We start from the raw sequence: 18,086 nt of genomic DNA on the forward strand, positions 1-18,086 counted from the left end.
ATCTTACACGAAAAAATTACAAAAAAGTAAACCAAACTTAAATTAAAAATTGGAAAAGGGATGAAGTATACATCCCTTAAAAGACATATGGCCTACATTACACACCTTCAATATGGACTCCATATATACAAATCATGCCTTGCATCACCATCACATCCCCCCCTAAATTACAAAAACATGACACCACAAAACCTCATGCTCCTTCCTCTTTCAACCCCTAAGTTATCCATCGGATGCCCAATACTAGATGGCTGCTTGGGCGGTGGGATACCTTGCAACTCCATAACAGAATTGGTAGGGGAGAACGGTTCCGAAAAGACGCAACTTTGTCTCCGACTTACGGTTAGGGCTTAGCTCCCACCCTCACGTGGCGGACTAGAGGCCTCATCCCTTTACATATTCACAGAATTCAGCTTCTCATTTCGTCGATTGCAACAACTAGGCAACCTTTATCATGCATCATACCCCAACTTCGTAGGGATGGAGCGATCGGAAGACATATATGTTCATGATGTTCATGATGCTAAACAACTCATCCATGTCCTTCGAGACATACAAGCATTTACTGCCATTGATCACACCCGGTTACCTGTGAAACTCATTGTCATTGATTCCATTGTTGCATTGTTCAAATCACACTATCAGACAACACTGGCAGATTTATAACGGTGGTCTAAAATGTTCTTCAAGATATCTGGGACATTGAAGGCTTTTGCAAATAAGTTTGGGTTGGCAGTGGTTGTCACCAACCAAGTGGTGGATTTTATGGGGCCACATGATGGAGTGAATGCGGTGAGGTTGGAAAACTTGGAGTGCCTGCACACATCACGCAAACGGGTGGGTCCAACTTTGGGACTGGCTTGGGCACATTACATAAATTCAAGGGTGTTCTTAGCAAGACATCAACAATCTGTTGTGGTTAACAGTCGTAACGCTCCTTCACCAATTATATATAGTCAAACACATAGGACATTTGACCTTGTATTTGCCCCCCATTTGCCCCATGCATCGGTTGAATTTGTAATCAGAAAAGAATGTGTAGTAGGAGTATCATGGTAACTGTGTAATAATGGAATTCTAAGAACTTTAATGTTTTGGATCCATTTGGAGTTACATTCCAGGCCCTTTAATTTTGTACTCACAGTTTACATTGCAATAGCAATACCAGTACAATAAATGTACAATATAATGACAATCTGAAGGCAATAAAATCACAATATGATAGCGATACTGTCGCAATAAATAGGGAACACAACATGTTGTATAGCAATGCAACCCAAATTATGCAAATTTAACACAATTCACATTCAACAAACACAAAACACACCACAAATAAAATTAAAGTTGACATTAGCTAACAAAGCAACATAAATCATATTGTCTAAGATACATTGCGCAGTGGAATATTGTTTTTACATAGGGTTTTATTGTGGCCTGTGGAACCGCACCTTAAGCACTTTCTTGAAATGGTGCCTTCTCCTTGCAAGGGAATTTTGAGCTTCTTCCGTCTGCCTGGCATGACCTTTGCCATGGGAGGCAGCACAACTCGACTTCGAACATGTTTAGGAATAATCTACATTGCGTGAGGCTGTACCGGGTAGATGCTATCCAAATAAGCATCCAACCAAGTATTTCAAGTGTAATACCGAGAAGCCTTCAAGTATCCATTTAGTTTCAAGAAGCAGCAAACTGCAACTACATGCTTGCAAGGTAGCTGCAACTGTTGTTCGTTATTTAGTTTAACGACATTCATCCTTGCAGCATCCTCCAACCTATTCCTCAACTTCTTCTTGCCAAAATTGGGGCACAATGTTGTTGTGCAATTCATAGCCAACTCACGATGTTCAGTGAACCATTTCACAAGGAGATTAATAATTTCTCCTATCAAATGAATCACTGGCAGCATCCTTGCAAACCTAAGGACTGAGTTTATTGACTCTACAATATTTGTTGTCATTACATTGTAGCGGCGTCCATCCATGTGAGATCTAGACCACTTATGTAACCCTGCATGTTCAAGATATTGAGCAATATATTTCTTTTTCTTGATCTTCCGAAAATGACAATCAAACTCAGCAATGGAATAAGATTTCGCAGCCTACTCAAAGTGCATAAGTATTTGATCTTGCTTTTTCAACTTGCAAGTGCGTTTCATGTTCCCCTTCATATGATAAAAGCATTTGCCATGTTGCGATGTTGGAAAAACTTTGTTCCACACATTCTCTATGCGAACATTGCAATCAGAAATGATAACAAGATTGGGACACTCACCAATGGCTTCATGAAGTTTAGTGAAAAACCAATGTCATGATGCATTCGTCTCCAAATCCCCGATCCCAAAAGCAAGAGGATATATATTCGATTGCCATCGAATGCATTTGCTACAAACATAACACCCTTGTACTTGGATTTTAAATGAGTGGCATCAACAGCTATCACTTGGCGCATGGAAGAACGAAACCCTCTAAATAAATACACACCAACTGCCATAAATAAATACACAAAGTGATTGTTCTCATCAGTTTGGATGTGTGTCTTTGTGCCAGAATTCATACGCTCCAATTCATGGCAATAGGCTGGAAGAATATAATAAGCCTCCTTGGCTGATCCTCTCATGGATAATAGAGCTAACTCCGTTGTTCCCCAAGCTTTCAAATAATAGATGGTGAAACCAAAGTTGTGTTTCACATCTCTCATTATGTCACTTGGTGTGTATATTGTCTGAGAATCCTTCAACTTCCTTTTAAATGAAGTGGCTACAAGTGTTGCAGTTGCTTGACGATGGTCGTCATGTACGAACCTTAAATCACATTCATGGACAACTGTACACCTCACAATCATGAAGTTGTATTCTCCAATTCTCGATGCTCGGACCCGCCATGGGCATGGACGTTGACAACAAACCATAAGCAACCTCTTAGTGCAAGAAAATTGCACCTTAAATTAACTCACTCAACAATGCTCCGTTACTAGAGAAAATTTGCCCAACTGTAATTTTTGAATTCTAATCACTTCGTGAATACCCTGTGTCTAAATATGCTTCTCCATCATTTACACTAGCCACATTGTACTGGTTCTGTTCACCCATTTGACTCAAATAATGTTCACGAGTGCGTTCAGATTCTCCTCCTAAAGGCATTATTGGCAATTGGGCAGATGTGTTCAAGGGGCCCAAAATAGGAGGGCCAGAGTACACTGACACTTCCTTTCTTTCAGTACCATTATCACCACCATGCATCTCCTCCACCTCGCTAAAATCAATCATGTCTATAAAATCTGTCCCAACATCACCTCCCACATCAGCAACATTTGTATTATTCCAAGTTACTTCATTGCTTTCAACAATGGCAGCTGAAGAACGACCCATCCGACTACTATCTGTCATGATATGCATACTATCAACTACATCATTTGTCAGTCCATTTATCTTCTATACTCACGAGTAAGGGAGCTAGTTTTGAAGGTGTTATCTCACAATTTTACTTCATAAAAAATTTGACATCATCATCATCCTCAATCTTTATGTGCTTCCATGCATTCGAGGTCACCAAAACTGAGAACTTTAAGCAAACCTTGCTTCCCTGCTGTTTGTATTACCAATCTGATGCACACGATCCAACAATTCAACAAATGTGATGGTCCGTGGAACTATTAAGGCTTTTGAGTCACCCCCTTCGTATTTGCACATCTTCTTTGAGGTTACCTATTTTCCATTATAGCAAACCAAAATAATCAGGCAATACAATGGCAATATAATAGCAACATAACATCAATATACTAGCAATATAACAGCAATACCACAGCAAAATAACAGGAACACAACAGCAATACAACACTAACACAACAGTGAACAAGGATTCATCACAATCACACTATACAAATCCACTACATCAAATGGAAAGTCCAAAGTTTCAAGATTCACATATCCAGATCAATCTAAATGCAATTGGTAAAAACCCAGATGGATGAGCACGAAGATTCAAAAAACCTAACCCAAAGCAATTACAGCCAAAACCAATTTAACAGAAACCCAAGCAATCAAAATAAAACCAATTTCACAGAATCCAAAAGATATTAAGAAAATAACCATCAACACTACCTATTCGAGGTCAGTGATCCAGTAGAGCTTCAAGGTTGCAAGCAGCTATTCAAAAGACATACCTAAAATATGGGGTCAAGGGAGGGGTTCGTGATTGAGCAGAGAACGAGACAGAGCTGCGTGAGAGAGAGAGAGAGAGAGAGAGAGAGAGAGAGAGCTGCGCTAGAGAGAGAGAGCTACGCTAGAGAGAGAGAGACAAAGAGAAAAGGGGGCTGAGCGAGCTGAGAAAGAACCAAATTTCTGAAAATGTGATATGGGTGCAATCAGTCGACAATAAAGATGTATTTATAGGTGGTAGTTTTAAAATTTTAGGGGAGGGGTGGTATTTTCAGAAAAAAAAATTAAAAAATGGGTGGCATTTTCAGCTATTTCCTTTTTTTTTTCACTGTGAGTTTACAAGGGTATTCTTGTTCATTAGCCCTTTGCAGTTAGATATGAGGTTGCTCGAAGGAGGGGATTTTCTGTCATGTTGGCAGCTCCTTCAAAAATACAAAAAGGAGGACAACGATCGGGATATTTTGCAATGGTTGGCGTTTGGGTTATGGAGGTTATGGAAGAATCAAAATGCTTCCATTTAATAGGGGCATCATATGCACCCACAGGATATTGCTCTCACATGTCAAAAGCAAATTGTGGAGTTTGTGGCGGCAAGACAGGCAAGCATACCGCTTATACATGATCAATTGAAACCTCCAGAGTGGGACCGCAGTGACTTCCAAATTTGGCAAAAACCGGCTGATAGCTGGATGAAATTTAATTGCGATGGTGCTTGGACGCAAGCGCACATAAAAGGTGGAGCAGGATGGGTGGCTCGAGATAGTAACGGATGGATGGAAATGGCATGGGGTGTAGGGGGTTTTTCGTGCCAGTCAACTCTGGCTGTGGAAGCAGAAGCAGTGCGGAGGCAATGACAACGGGTTTGGAGGTGCGAGTTACCAGGATGATGATGGAGACAGATTGTAAACAGCTTGTTGCGATGATACATGGAAACATGAAGACAGATACTACTATTGATAGCATTATTCATGATATTAAGTTAATGGCTTCTCATGTGATATCTTTTGCTTTTGTGAATAATAGGTGCAATGCAACTGCTCATCTGATAGCAGCGCATGTATCTCATGTGGGTAGCCCATAACGGGCCGGGTCAGCTCATGGCGATGGGGCCTGCCCCCATTGAAAAAAACTGGCTTTGAGATTGTCCAACCTTAGGCTGGGCTTAGGTGTCAAGCCCATAGGCCCACCCGATTAAGCTCAAGAAAACCCGCCCCGGCCCGCCCACAAAAGTCCGGCCCGCTAGGCTGCATACATTTGTAATTATGTTTAAATAAGAGTTTAGGTTTATGATTATATCACTTAAATCACATATAATTTGTTTCATTTCATTTACTTTTCTTTACTCATTCCTGGTTTATAATTGAATGATTAGCACATTAATTTGTGTCAATTATTAATTCAACAATTATAAAAAGTTGATTTTGGGTGTGTTTCTATGTTCAAATAGTGCTTTGAGTTTTTTTATAAATACATGTCTAGAATTGAATTTTTTTATAAATTTGTAATATATATATATAAATAAGATGAACAACATATCACATCACCAAATATAATCATATCACGAAACAAAATCGTACAACCAAATATAATCATGTTTTTCTTGAACACATCATCAAATATTTGCATACTTATTCCTACCATCCTTTAAAAAAAGTATTTTTTTGATACTTATTATTTTAAAACATATTACGGTCTAATTATGTAATAACCTTAAAAATAATACTTGGTTTTATTATTTTTGTGGAAAATCTTATTAAGTTGTGTGACTTTATTGGGTGTTTTATGAATTTGGTTTGATGTGAAAATATTGGAATTAAGTGAGTTTAATCTCAAATTTGGACTAAAATGTCCTTATGATTAAGTTTATGATTTTTTTTTAATATAGGCCTGTTTAGGCCTACTGAACTTTCTCAATTGGGCTTGGGCTGAATTTTCCAAAAATATTCTCTCCTCTTTAAAACCCGACCTGTCCCAATCTCAGCCCATTAAATTTGGGCCGAGCTTCCGGCCCAGCCCATTGACGAGCCCTACATGTAGGTGGGAGGTTTAAATGTGATCAACTTTGGCCTAAGTGGTTGTTTGACACTCTTGCTACTGACGTAAACATTACAATTCGGCTTTAATAAATTTCTTCCACCGTTTGACCCAAAAAAAATAAATATATATATATATCCTAATTAGCAAGAATTGTTATGTCTAATACCTAATTTTTCTTTTAATCTACCATGTATATTCTGCCATTAGATTAAAAAAAACCAAAAAACAAAAGAACCCCACATCTAATAACTAAGTGCTCGCTTGAAAATGGTAAATTAGACGAGGAAAAGGGAACAATCATTCACTATTAACGTCCAAACAAGGGACCTACCAGTTTTTGGATTATCGTCTTTCCAAACCAAATACTGAAATTTGAATGAGTGGATGCAGACGGGTCCCTGTTGAGACCGTCTTTCCACAAATGATACCACAAGAAACGTCCATCCTATTTATTGATTAAAAAGACATGTAAAATGTGAACGACAAAGTTCTACAACCAACTGAAAATGATGTTTATTCTGGCCTCTACAATCCTATGCAAAAGGATTTCCTCCAATGGACGCGACAGGTCCCTGTGTCGGGACATTCCTGCCAAAAAAAAGCAACTTCAAATCAATTCAAAAGAGGGTACAAACACAAACATATACACGACATAAAAGCATCAAATGGCTTCCCTAACACCAGGCAAGTTGACTTGCTAAACTCTATCAAGCATCTTCACAATGTAGTTCTAGACATTCAACTTGCCTGGTACCACCAATATACTCACGTCAGACCACACAGTGAATATTACATTCTGCTATTTTGATGATCGCATGGCAAAATGAAAGCATATATGAGAGTAATTTAGCTTACAGAACTGTCTTAACACTTCCCAATGGAACCAACATTCTCTGCCACCAAACTCTCATGGTTCAAGTATCGAAGAATTGAGAGATTGTTGTGTTCATCACCAATATAAGTATCGAAACATGATGTTCTAATTAAAAATCTGAAACCCCACTACAACATGGTTTCCTTAAAGCTTTCAGTTGTGGATTTCGTCTGTGCATTCCTTCAGACCACACAAACATCAAATGAAAAAGAAAAATTGGAACTGAAACTGAAACTGAAACTTATGGAGACGAAGTAATTGCAAGATAATTTCATTATTTTAAATAATGCAATAAAATAAACTAATTCATCTAATCCCATCTTTTCAAGTTTATGCATCTTGGTTCCATCTGTAGAGACTAATTTTCTTCCCAATGCTTAATTCTTCGTTCTTCATCTTCTAAAAGGTAAAAACAATCCAGCGAAACTATAAATACCCTTATCAGCTCACTCGTTACCCATCATCTCGCTGATTGGATTATTTGATTAAACTGCTATTTGCACTTGGCCAACTTTTCCAAAAGCCAAGATACAGATAACATATTCAATGGAAAAATGTTATAATACTATAACAGCCATAATGAGAAAAGATCACAATCCAGAATACCGAGTAGAAAATGGACTTACGGAATCTGAGAGCTATGTGCTTGCCCTGGCATGTATGTCAATCCACCTACATCAAATCAAAATAGCAATGAATGAAAAGGATAAGATCGTTATGACCATATATGTTTTAATGGTTCTGCAATATGTGTAGTTCACGAACAAAGAGAAAAAGAAGAGAATGTAGCTTCACTCGCACTGAAAACCTTACCTTCTGCTGCAGCTGGATACAACATCCCAGACACTGTATTTTGGGGTAACCATGCCTGAGATACACCACCAAGGAAAGAGGATTGCAACTGGGCATTTGGGAGAGAAGCTTGTAAGGAACTCATGTCCAAAAACTGAGATAGATAACGCAAGACAAAATTAGAACCCAGAAATCCAAGAATTGTATACGTTGGAAACTCCGTTCCAAATCCTTCATTAATTTAAATGAAATAAATTACAGTTTTAGAATGATGGTAGACATTGACTAAAACCATCATATTACAGTCTATCAATCGCATCACATGCATAATGACTTGCCCCATGTGATTAAAAACACAATAGTGAGACAACCAAAAAATTAACAAGTCCCTCCTCTAAACACTTATAAGCAATAGATTGGATCTTAGTTTCAGAGACTGGATCTTAGAGGCAAAGGTATGAGCAGCTTTTCTAATCAAGATAGCACCAGCATTACTAACTGTGATCCAATGCAATTATATCAGAACTCAACTAAGCATCATGCTGTGGTTATCCTTGACAGTTGACAGGTATGGCAGATAAATAATACCATCACCCCACCCTTGCCCCTAATCACATTTCACATTTAAAATTCTCATGCAAGCACAACTTAACAAAAAAACCTACGCCATATTACTGATGCAATAACAAAAATAAACATACCACATTATTCGGATCCAGATCTGTATCATAAGGAAGATCAAATGGGTTATTAGATTTGTGGTCAGTGGCATCTGACTTAATTTCTCCCTGTGACTTGGTGGAGGGAACAAAAGAGATTAGAATACTACTAAGAAGATTCCACTAGACAAATCACAGGAGATATCTGAAGGGTAAAAACCATTTGAGGAAGCCCTTGTGGAGTATATGATTGCCCCAAGACAACATGTGAAGGCAGACCAGGATCATGGGGTTCACCTTGGGAGACAGCTCTCTGAATCCCATCGTCACTAGAGTCCTGCAAAACAAAGCCCACCCAATGAGAGGAAGAACATAAACAGTTAGAGAGAACATAAGGTTGATGCAGCAACCTCAGAAATTCTGAATCCCAAATAGCGGTCACCAGCTGACAAAAGCTTATCTGTTGCTCCTGGTTCGCTACCCTTCTTAGTGCCCTCCAATGGAAGGTGTACAATAGAATCTTCGAAAGCACTCCATGACTACTCAAAATAACACAAATCAACCTGATTACATTCCTTCATATTTACTGCATGCCACCATTTCACTAGAGCTTAAATTCAATAGAGTAAAGCATAAAAAGCCCCCAAGGGTGTGTTAAGCACATAGTACCATCATGATCCACCAAAAAAAAAAAAAAAAAAAAACATGAAACCAACCACGCACTAAAAACCATTTTTCTGAAACCCATATAAGAATCTGATGAGGGAGCAGTTCTGATCATAATGAGGCTTACCTGAGAGCTTGTGGTATTGGGAGCTGTGACATTGTGCAAAATATCTGAAGAAGGTCCATGAATGCTAGAATATTGAAATGATGGCCATTGCATGCTTGTATTTGATGGGGAGAATAGATCAAACTTTCCAATAGAACCTCCACCATTGGAAGCTATATTTTCTGGGGTAATATTTTCAGTGCCTGGAACAGAAGACGGCTGAGGTGTATCAAATGTTGCCCATCCTTCACTTTCATGGAAAGAATTGGGTACTTGTTTAGCCAAGTTTGCTGTGGACTGCTGCTGAGGAAAATCAGCAAATAACTCCAAGGACGTAGGTGAGAAAAGTTTAGGACGTTCGCCTACATTCACAGACGAATCTGAACATGATACAGGCGGCTGAAACAAATCTATGGATAGAGATGAAGATGGTGCTGGTAAGTGAAACAAATCAATGGACAGAGCTGCAGAAGATATTTTTGGTTTAACCGGGGCCTTGAAAAGATCCAAGCTATCAGTACTTCCAAAAAGAGATGATCCCGTCAAAGAAATCGATTCGTCCTGGAAGATTCCAGGGGCTTGTTCTGGTTCAAGAGCAGGCATGGAATAGCTACCCGCTGAACTGAAACTTCCAGAGGATGCAGTTCTCTGAAAAGGCAAACAAACAACCGATGTCAAGTGATGGAAAAACCAGGACGAGCATAATATGATCAACAAATAGAAAATACTGCTAACCTAATAGGATTGTGCATGCATACAGAGAAAAGCACATCAATGAACATAGCACTTATGGAGTGAGGAAATGGCTCCAATTACTACAATTTCATCTCACCAACACCAAGCCTAAACTAATCAAGTAACCTACCCGAAGAAAACTTACCCAAATGATTAGATGAACTTATATATAGGCACACCCACACATAGGGTAATGTTCTCTTGCCAAACTCATGTTTCCAGAAACACACACACACTTATAGGGGTAATGTTCTCTTGCCAGACAGATCCTTATATTGCAAGATTATGAATCTGGACAACATGTTTAGGCAAGAACCAACCTGATCAGTTTCCCAACTTCACAGCCTGCCACATAAATGCCTATATTTCCAGCCCGTTTGGCATGAGAACATTTCCCTACACATATATATAAATATATGCATGTGGACTTTCAATTGTGAGGCACCAAAGATTGTTGATCATGTTGTTGAACAGTAAGTTAAACTCAATGCAATCAACGACGTTGGGGGGCGTCGCAGAGGTGAAACACCATGTGTGTGTGTGCATTTTATAAGAGTACATAAATACGGATGCATACAAACACATGAGTGCATGAAAGCATGCATGCGTATGTATATACATACTGATGGGGAAGCCTTTTGCCATCTTACATAGTTATAGATAATATAGCTGGAAGTTGTCCTCATAATTTCCAAAGCATCATCGCTTCTTCTCCTATGTGTCCTTGTAAGAGCATCCACAATGGGCTCCCTAAACCATCTCCTTAGACAAATTTTAGGGAGGAATTGGAAAAATACAACTCCAACCATGCTCCCTATCCACCTCCTAAAATAGGGAGACTTTTAGTAGCTCCTAAATCTGAAGAGAGAGAAAATTCCTAGTGGCTCCCTATAATTTAATGCTGCTTTATTTTACGAGTATTTTAAACCTTTAATTAATGCTAACTATTTTTTTTAATAAAGATTGACCAATTAAAAAAGAGTTATAGCATTTATGACTTCCTAAACTAGAGAGTATGATTGGAGTTAAAATTTTATAGAGAGCTCCTAAAATATCTTTTATATGTTTTTAGCTAAATTTTAACTAAAAAATAGAGAGCATGATTGTAGATGCTCAAAGTGTTTATGTGTTTGATGTGTTTGTGTATTTATACAAATTGTATATAATTATTGTTGTGAATGGGCCATATATCTAAGTATGGTAACTGAAAAGCATAGTTGAAGTTACTTATGATGTTTTTTCATGGAGAAAAAAGTCCTCCAACTCATATGGTAAGTGGCCAACAGTCATCTATATTGAACAACCAGCAAAGTCAAAAGTTATATTGCATCCTTATTAAAATAGTGAAGGGCACACAACTGAAAAATTAAAAGAATCACTGGATACTGCAAATCCTTTTGAATGTTAAAACCAAGTCTACAAGAAAATAACCTGCAGACATGTTATCCCCGCTGCATCTCTCTTGGAATTGGCCTCCAAAAATACATTTTTCGCTTGGCAGCTTACTTCAGTTAGATTATCCGATGAAGGTGGAAAAGAAGGGCTGCTGGATCCAATCTCCTTCTGAAAATTAGGAGACTGTATTCCAGATCTAGATGCATCACCTCCACTTGAGACAGAAAAATCTGAAACTCTCGAACCAGAGCCCTCATTCGCAAACCTGTCTTCATACATTTGTTCACCTAATCGGCCAGCACTGTAAACAAAACTAGACATGTTTCCATCATATCGACCTCGATCAGAACCAGGCTTCCTGGTAAGCACAGCAGCTTGTTTCCCATACCGTCGATCTTCATACTGATAATCATAAGGTGGACTCTGAGAATAAGAATGATAAGAACTAGCGCGTCTTGTCTCGTCTTCACGAATTCTATGGTTCTGCAAGGGATGGCACAAGTTAAGCCCATAATCTCAGCAGAGCAAAATAATTCAAAGTGTAAGATTGTTGGGCGAACACATTCGATATATACATCTTTTGTGCTAGCCTTTGTTGTTTCCACTACACATGCCATATTTAGAACGGATATACTATTCTACATTTGAAAGAAATTTTTCATCATCTTTTGTTTTCCAACAATATCAATATTTTCGCTGATATTTTCATGAATCCAAACTACCAATATATCTTCCAATATCGCTATTTTAATCCATGATATTACCTGCATATCTCTTGGAGGCTTTTCAGAGGTCCTTCCTCCAGCATATTTTCTATCCACATATACACTTCTTATGAACTCACGGATTTTATCAACCTTACTGCGAGAAGAAAATATGGCATGAATGCTTCCCCCAGAAATGCACATACTGAACACTTTAGCAATAAATCATATAGCTATCACCTGTTGTCTGGCAATCGCTGCCTTTGAAGGTCCCAATCCATCAAATAAATTTCCCTCGCACGCTGAAAAGAATGAATGGCCCATTAGAATGAAAATAAGCAAACCCCTTCTTTCAAGGAAAAAGATAATTCAGCATATACCTGGTTACCACCATTCTGAAGTGCCTCAACTTCTTGTGACGTAAACTTAGACATGGATACCGACTTCACACGATGAGTAAATTCACGACTATATAACAAAATAATATGTATACTTTTATTAGGGGAAAAGAAAGGCGGATCAAGCACATGTGAAACATGCCAAGGCTCAATAAAATTAGCTAAAGTGATACAAATTCTCCATCCAGCACAAAAAGACCACATCATTTAAAGTTGTGAAAACAGACAGTGCTTATGAAGGAAACTACATTAAGTACCAACGTGCTCAAGGTTTGTAAACTCATTTTAGCATGAACTACCAATCGAAGTTTGGAAATGGGGTAGAAATAAAAATCTCAATCTCCAAGAACTAATCATATGGGCATACAAAGCGAGACACAATCATTTAGAGGAATAATTCAGAATAAAGAGTGGCAAAGAACATACAAGCGTTCATAATGAAGCACACGGCTGGCCTGTGCACATTGCAAAAGTATTAATAACAAGAAAAGGAATACTAAATAACAGAAAAAGCATGAATGAATGCATCCTGATGAAAAACACAGCCCTGTCTCTACAAATCTACTAAGTCATTCTAGTGTTTTTTGCTTAGTTAATATTTTCCAATAATTAAAACAAAAAAGGAATAGCACATTAGGAAATTTACAATTCAGTTATCTCCAAAAGAACTTTACAATTCATTTATCTTCCAGGTGCTTAACTCTTCTCACCTTTACCGTGGAGCTAATCTCACCTAATCCTCCACTTTTAAATAAAGAAACAAAAATAACTTTAAGATTCACTGCATCATGCATTGCCGAAATACACTGATTAATTGAAAAGGAAAAATTAAAAGCCCTTCTCACTTTTACAATATTTTACGATATCAGACAGTTCAAAACCTATCACATATGCTATGCAAGTAACCAAAATAATTAAACCTAAGAACTCTAGTTTACTCTTGAATATTTTTAAGGCTTCCAAAACAGTTTCACCAGGTGTGACACTCTAAATTACAGACTTCATATTTGAGGCTGTCCTCAATGTGTTAGCTATGTTTTGGATAGGTAAGATCTTTAAAACTATAGCTAAATCTTATCTGGGTAGCAGTAATTTTTTGCACCATTCCATTGGATGACTCACTTAAAACTAAGTCCAAAATTCTTGGCACTTGCTCAATTGAGCTAGCCACAGCCCATGATCAATCGCAAACTGGTTATAATGGAGCAACATGGACAGCTTTCACTCTGACATGGGCACCGAGCATCTCCCATAGCGATGGTAACCCCCAAAAAGAAACTGGCCCACTTACGAAACAATTGATTGTATAAAGAGAGAGAGAGAGAGAGAGAGAGAGAGAGAGAGAGAGAAGAAGAAGAAGCTGCAGTTCACTAAGTGGGAAAAAACGTTAATTTCCTCAATATTTGAAGGAAAAAATAATTATTGTCCTAGTTTAATATCTTTGAATATTAATGGTTGCTGACGTGTTAGCTTTAATTTATGGATTTTTAATGAGTATTAGACTAGTCCTTAAGCATAATTGTGTAAGCATTAGATTTAGTTCATGGATGCTATATGAGGCATGCAATTTGATGCCAAAAGTTTCCTATTGTGGTCTGGATAATAACAGTACATATGGATAGGTTTTGCAATAATTTACTGTCCAATCTCTACATATGGGTCAAAATTGAAACTGTTGCATTCAACTAAACTTTTGTGCATATACAATCACATCAATATTCCATATTTACCTGTTCAATATTCATTTTAGTGGCCTTGTTGCACAGATGGCAGCAAGCAGAACAATTCTTCTATAGCCCATGTATCCTCAAAAGTCTAACTAATACTAAGAGTTCAAAAAAAAAAATACTAAGAGCATAATGAAGTAGTTACAAACTTTAGCAAAAAACCTAATACTAAGAGATACAATTGACCAAGCAAAAAAGCAGCAGTCATAGATAGCCGATTAAAAAGGTTTTCCATACCATCTGAAGATCACAATACTAGTAGGACATATACATTTAGTATGAGCAAACAATTATGTGCTAATACAAGAAACTGGGTCAAATTATTTCAAAGAAAAATGAAATTTAAAAAATTTAAATTAAATATAAAAATAAACTGACTGTATGCCGCTGCAAGTAATGCAAACGAATGTCCAGAAATTCGTGCAGACATACTGAGGACCCTGTATGTACAAATAAAATTACACTGAATCAAATCCTCCAGCCGAAAAAAACTTCCGAGAAAACTGAAACACAGAGAGAGACTGGGAACTGTACCAGGCTATTGCAGTTTATGCATCTTCGATTAGGAGGAAGCTTCATCAGGCCTCGTATGATTTTCTCGTTTCGCTCTTCCTCTTTTCTAGTTGCCATTTCTGAAAGCAAATGAAACCCTAGAAGAAGCAGAAGAAAAGGAAGAACGAACCGGAGGGGATTGGGAATGTGCTCTACCCTTGTCTCCTCCTCCGTCTCTCCCTCTTTCTCCCTCTTTCTCCCTAGAGAGAGGCTTTAGGGTTGGTTTATTTTGATGGGGTTTTTGAATTTGGAGAGAGGGGAACGGACTCCGGAATCTGAATCGGCTTCGACTGGACAGCAAGCGCGCTCTGTCCCTTTCCTTTACGAAATTAGTTTTTGCTTTTTAGTGGCATCGTATGTTAATTACGATAAATAAATAAATAAACAAGGAAAGTTAAGAGAGTTCAAACAACCGCATCTACAGGTAACGGTGTATTGTATAAATCGGGAACTTGTAAGAGCAACTCCAGCGAGGCCCCTTTGCCTTAGGCTGGGGGATTTTTTTGCAAAAAATGGTTTCCACCGGTGAGCCCAAGCCCGGGCTGGAGTGGGTCCCATGCAACTCGGGCTGGCCCGAAGGCCAGTTCAGCCTGAGGTCCAAAACGCGGGGTGGCTGACGTCACGCTGACGCGTCAAGCACGAGGTTCAAATTTTTTATCACAGCGCGCCAACGGTAAAAAATTTAAACCAGCGTGTTTGACGTCGACCATGCGCATCTCCAACGGGAAGAAGCCACGTGTCACTCCCCAACCCTCCGATCCGCTTCTCCGAATCCAATCCAACGGCTAGCATTTTTTGCCAATAAAATTATGAAAACGGTTACGGCTCAAACGGTTCTCCATTTGGCCCAATGGGCCTTTCATAAATCCAGGTTAAGGGCGTGTTCATTGGATCCGGTTCGTAGACATCTACAGCATCATAATCGTACTCATCTTCCACAATCATATTATGAAGGATGATGCAAGTCATCATAATGCTTCTAAGGATCTCCTCATCAAACGTACGGGCCGTACCTCGAATAATTAACCACCGAGCTTGAAGGATGCCAAAACACATTTCGACATCTTTCCTGTATCCTTCTTGATAGGTAGCAAATAATTTTTGCTTCTGGGATCAGGGATTCGGAATGGATTTGACAAATGTGGTCCACCTTGGGTAGATGCCGCCAGCTAGATAATACCCCGTCTGATAGACTATATTGTTGACTTGATAGGTGATATTGGGGTCTTGGCCTCTAAAAACATCGTTGAAGACCGGAGATTGACCTAGCACGTTGAGGTCATTTTGGGATCCGGTAACTCCGAAGAAGGCATGTCAAACCCATGTGTCGAAGCCAGCAACGGCTTCAAGGATGATACTTTTTTGGCCTTTTCTATTTCTGTAATCACCTTGCAAGGCAGTTGGACAATTCTTTCATTGCCAGTACATGCAATCGATGCTACCAATCATTCCTGGAAATCCTCGAGCTTCACTTTTTGTAGAAGCCGTTGGAGGTCCCCGGGAGTAGGTCTAAATAGGTAGTCCCTAGTGTACAGATTTTCAACTGCATCACAAAATCTTACCAAAGCCTCAAACGTAGTGGACTTCCCCATTCGGACAATCTCATCCACCTGATTAGTAGATGCTCCATATGCCAACATTTGTATAACAGCTGTAAGCTTTTGCTCCGGAAGAAGCCCCAAAACCCCAGCAGCATCACACTTTTGAACAAAGTATGCATCATAATTGCAAATATCATGCATGACTTTATTGAACAAATAGGGTTGCATTCTAAATCGCCTTCGAAAATCAACATTAGAGTACAAAGCAGTTGGGATAAAATAATCTTCCAAAAGATTCTTACCCCGAGAATGCCTATGTCTGTCCACATTCCGGCAATGGCCGACTTGTGAACCACGGCGGCGACCTTGGTTCTCTTCATCTTGCAAAGCCACTGCTATGAGAACTTGGTCATCGATTTGTCTCTGCAACTCATTGATTTCATCGGCTCTACGGTTTCTCTCATTTCTTTCTCGCTCTTGCCTCTCCAAGCATCTCCTATATTCTTTCATTGAGAATGAATGGAGTATGAATTCTAAACTCTAAGAAATGAAAATATAGAAATATGTGGTGTGAGAGGTATGAGCTGAGACTCTGGTTTTATAGAAAATTTTGGCAAGATAGAGATGCCACGTGGCTTGATTTGATTGGATGAACCCCGAAATTTGAACCCCAAAATTTATCTGAAATTTGAATTTTGAAATTCATCCGAAATTTGAACCCAAAAATCTTATCCAGAAATTTTATCCAATTATGAATAGTCTTGATACGTAGGAACCTGAAAATCTTATCCAAAAATATTATCCAAATTAATTATTGAGGTAAAAAAATTTGTAAATAAAACAAAAAAATGAATAGTAATTGCCCTTAGCCATGGCAACAGGTGAAAACACAAAATACTATTTGTAAGGGCAACTACTATTCACGTGAATAGTGGTTGCCCTAACTCCCCCCTTGTCATGGCTAAGGGCAAATGGGTGGAGTTGCTCTAAATAAACCAAAATGGGTGTAGTATTTATTAAGAATGATAAAATTAGGGGATATATTCAATTATGATTCTAGAGCGTTTAAAAAGATTTTGTTGCTAGATTTTATAGAACTTGATGAAACTTTACCCTCTGTTTGGATGAAGGAAGTGAAAATTACATAGAATTCTAAAATGACGGAATTTGGATTTCCATAATTTTAATTTCTGGCAATTGAAAATTTCAGTGTTTGGATTTATGTATGTCGAATTTTCTAAACCACAGACTTTTGTAAATGGCACTATGAAAATTCTGAAATGATGCCTATTTTGGTGAAAATTAAACTCGGGACTTTGATAACCCAATTTCCACAATTTTTTCCGCGTGTCATTTAATAAATTTTATACTTAAGTTGTCAAACAAGGGAATTGTCAATTTCTCTTCTTAAATTTCCGACTTTTACTTAAATTCCGAGTTATTTTCCCTCATCCAAATGAACCATTAGATTTCGTATAGACTTTTAGAAGACTTCTATATAATTTTTTAATTAACTTTCTTAAGATTTGTATGGCTTTTATTCCAGACTTCTATAATTTCTTTAACATATTTTTGTAAAAACAAATGCTAACTTCAGCATCCTTACCCAAATGAAGCACTACATCATGCAGCAGTGTAACTGACAGACCCGACCCCTCTGCGTGGCCGACACCTGGCGAGTGCCGGGCACAATGACTAAATTGCCCTTCTAGTTAAAATTCAAATTTATTACAAGTTCGACTTC

At 38.3% G+C, this 18,086-nt stretch overlaps 1 protein-coding gene and 1 pseudogene across 3 annotated transcripts; one reads left to right on the forward strand and one right to left on the reverse strand.

The window, feature by feature from the left end:
- Window positions 1–177: 177 nt before the first annotated feature.
- On the forward strand, window positions 178–1,059 carry LOC148914972 (DNA repair protein XRCC3 homolog pseudogene; annotated as a pseudogene).
- A 5,409-nt stretch (window positions 1,060–6,468) lies between these two features.
- Window positions 6,469–15,207, reverse strand: ZIGA4 (ARF GAP-like zinc finger-containing protein ZIGA4). 3 transcript variants are annotated; one of them, XM_089042768.1, is made up of 14 exons: window positions 14,784–15,130; window positions 14,628–14,689; window positions 14,253–14,347; window positions 12,505–12,592; window positions 12,365–12,426; window positions 12,185–12,281; window positions 11,457–11,903; window positions 9,312–9,938; window positions 8,929–9,057; window positions 8,739–8,855; window positions 8,561–8,653; window positions 7,881–8,013; window positions 7,694–7,739; window positions 6,469–6,781 (listed from the first exon to the last, which is right to left on the reverse strand). In XM_089042768.1, the coding sequence occupies exons 4-14, from the start codon at window positions 12,556–12,558 to the stop codon at window positions 6,727–6,729; spliced, it is 1,860 nt and encodes a 619-aa protein (XP_088898894.1). In that variant the 5' UTR covers window positions 12,559–12,592; window positions 14,253–14,347; window positions 14,628–14,689; window positions 14,784–15,130; the 3' UTR covers window positions 6,469–6,726. The 3 variants fall into 3 exon arrangements, with proteins under 3 accessions (XP_088898894.1, XP_008240628.2, XP_008240629.3); XM_008242406.2 differs by lacking the exon at window positions 14,253–14,347 and having other exon boundaries at window positions 14,784–15,207; XM_008242407.3 differs by lacking the exons at window positions 14,628–14,689; window positions 14,784–15,130 and adding an exon at window positions 12,949–12,977 and having other exon boundaries at window positions 14,253–14,282.
- Window positions 15,208–18,086: the final 2,879 nt, after the last annotated feature.

This window comes from Prunus mume, linkage group LG8 (assembly GCF_029339155.1).
Source record: "Prunus mume cultivar Tortuosa linkage group LG8, ASM2933915v1, whole genome shotgun sequence".
Classification (NCBI taxonomy): Eukaryota; Viridiplantae; Streptophyta; class Magnoliopsida; order Rosales; family Rosaceae; genus Prunus; species Prunus mume.

Coding starts and splice junctions, on each gene's coding strand:
- ZIGA4 (XM_008242406.2), bottom strand. CDS start 14,879: ATGGCAACTAGAAAAGAGGAAGAGCGAAACGAGAAAATCATACGAGGC. Junction 12,282..12,364: donor CAGCGATTGCCAGACAACAG/GTGATAGCTATA, acceptor TTCTTCTCGCAG/TAAGGTTGATAAAATCCGTG. Junction 8,014..8,560: donor ATCTGGATCCGAATAATGTG/GTATGTTTATTT, acceptor TATCTATCTCAG/TTTTTGGACATGAGTTCCTT.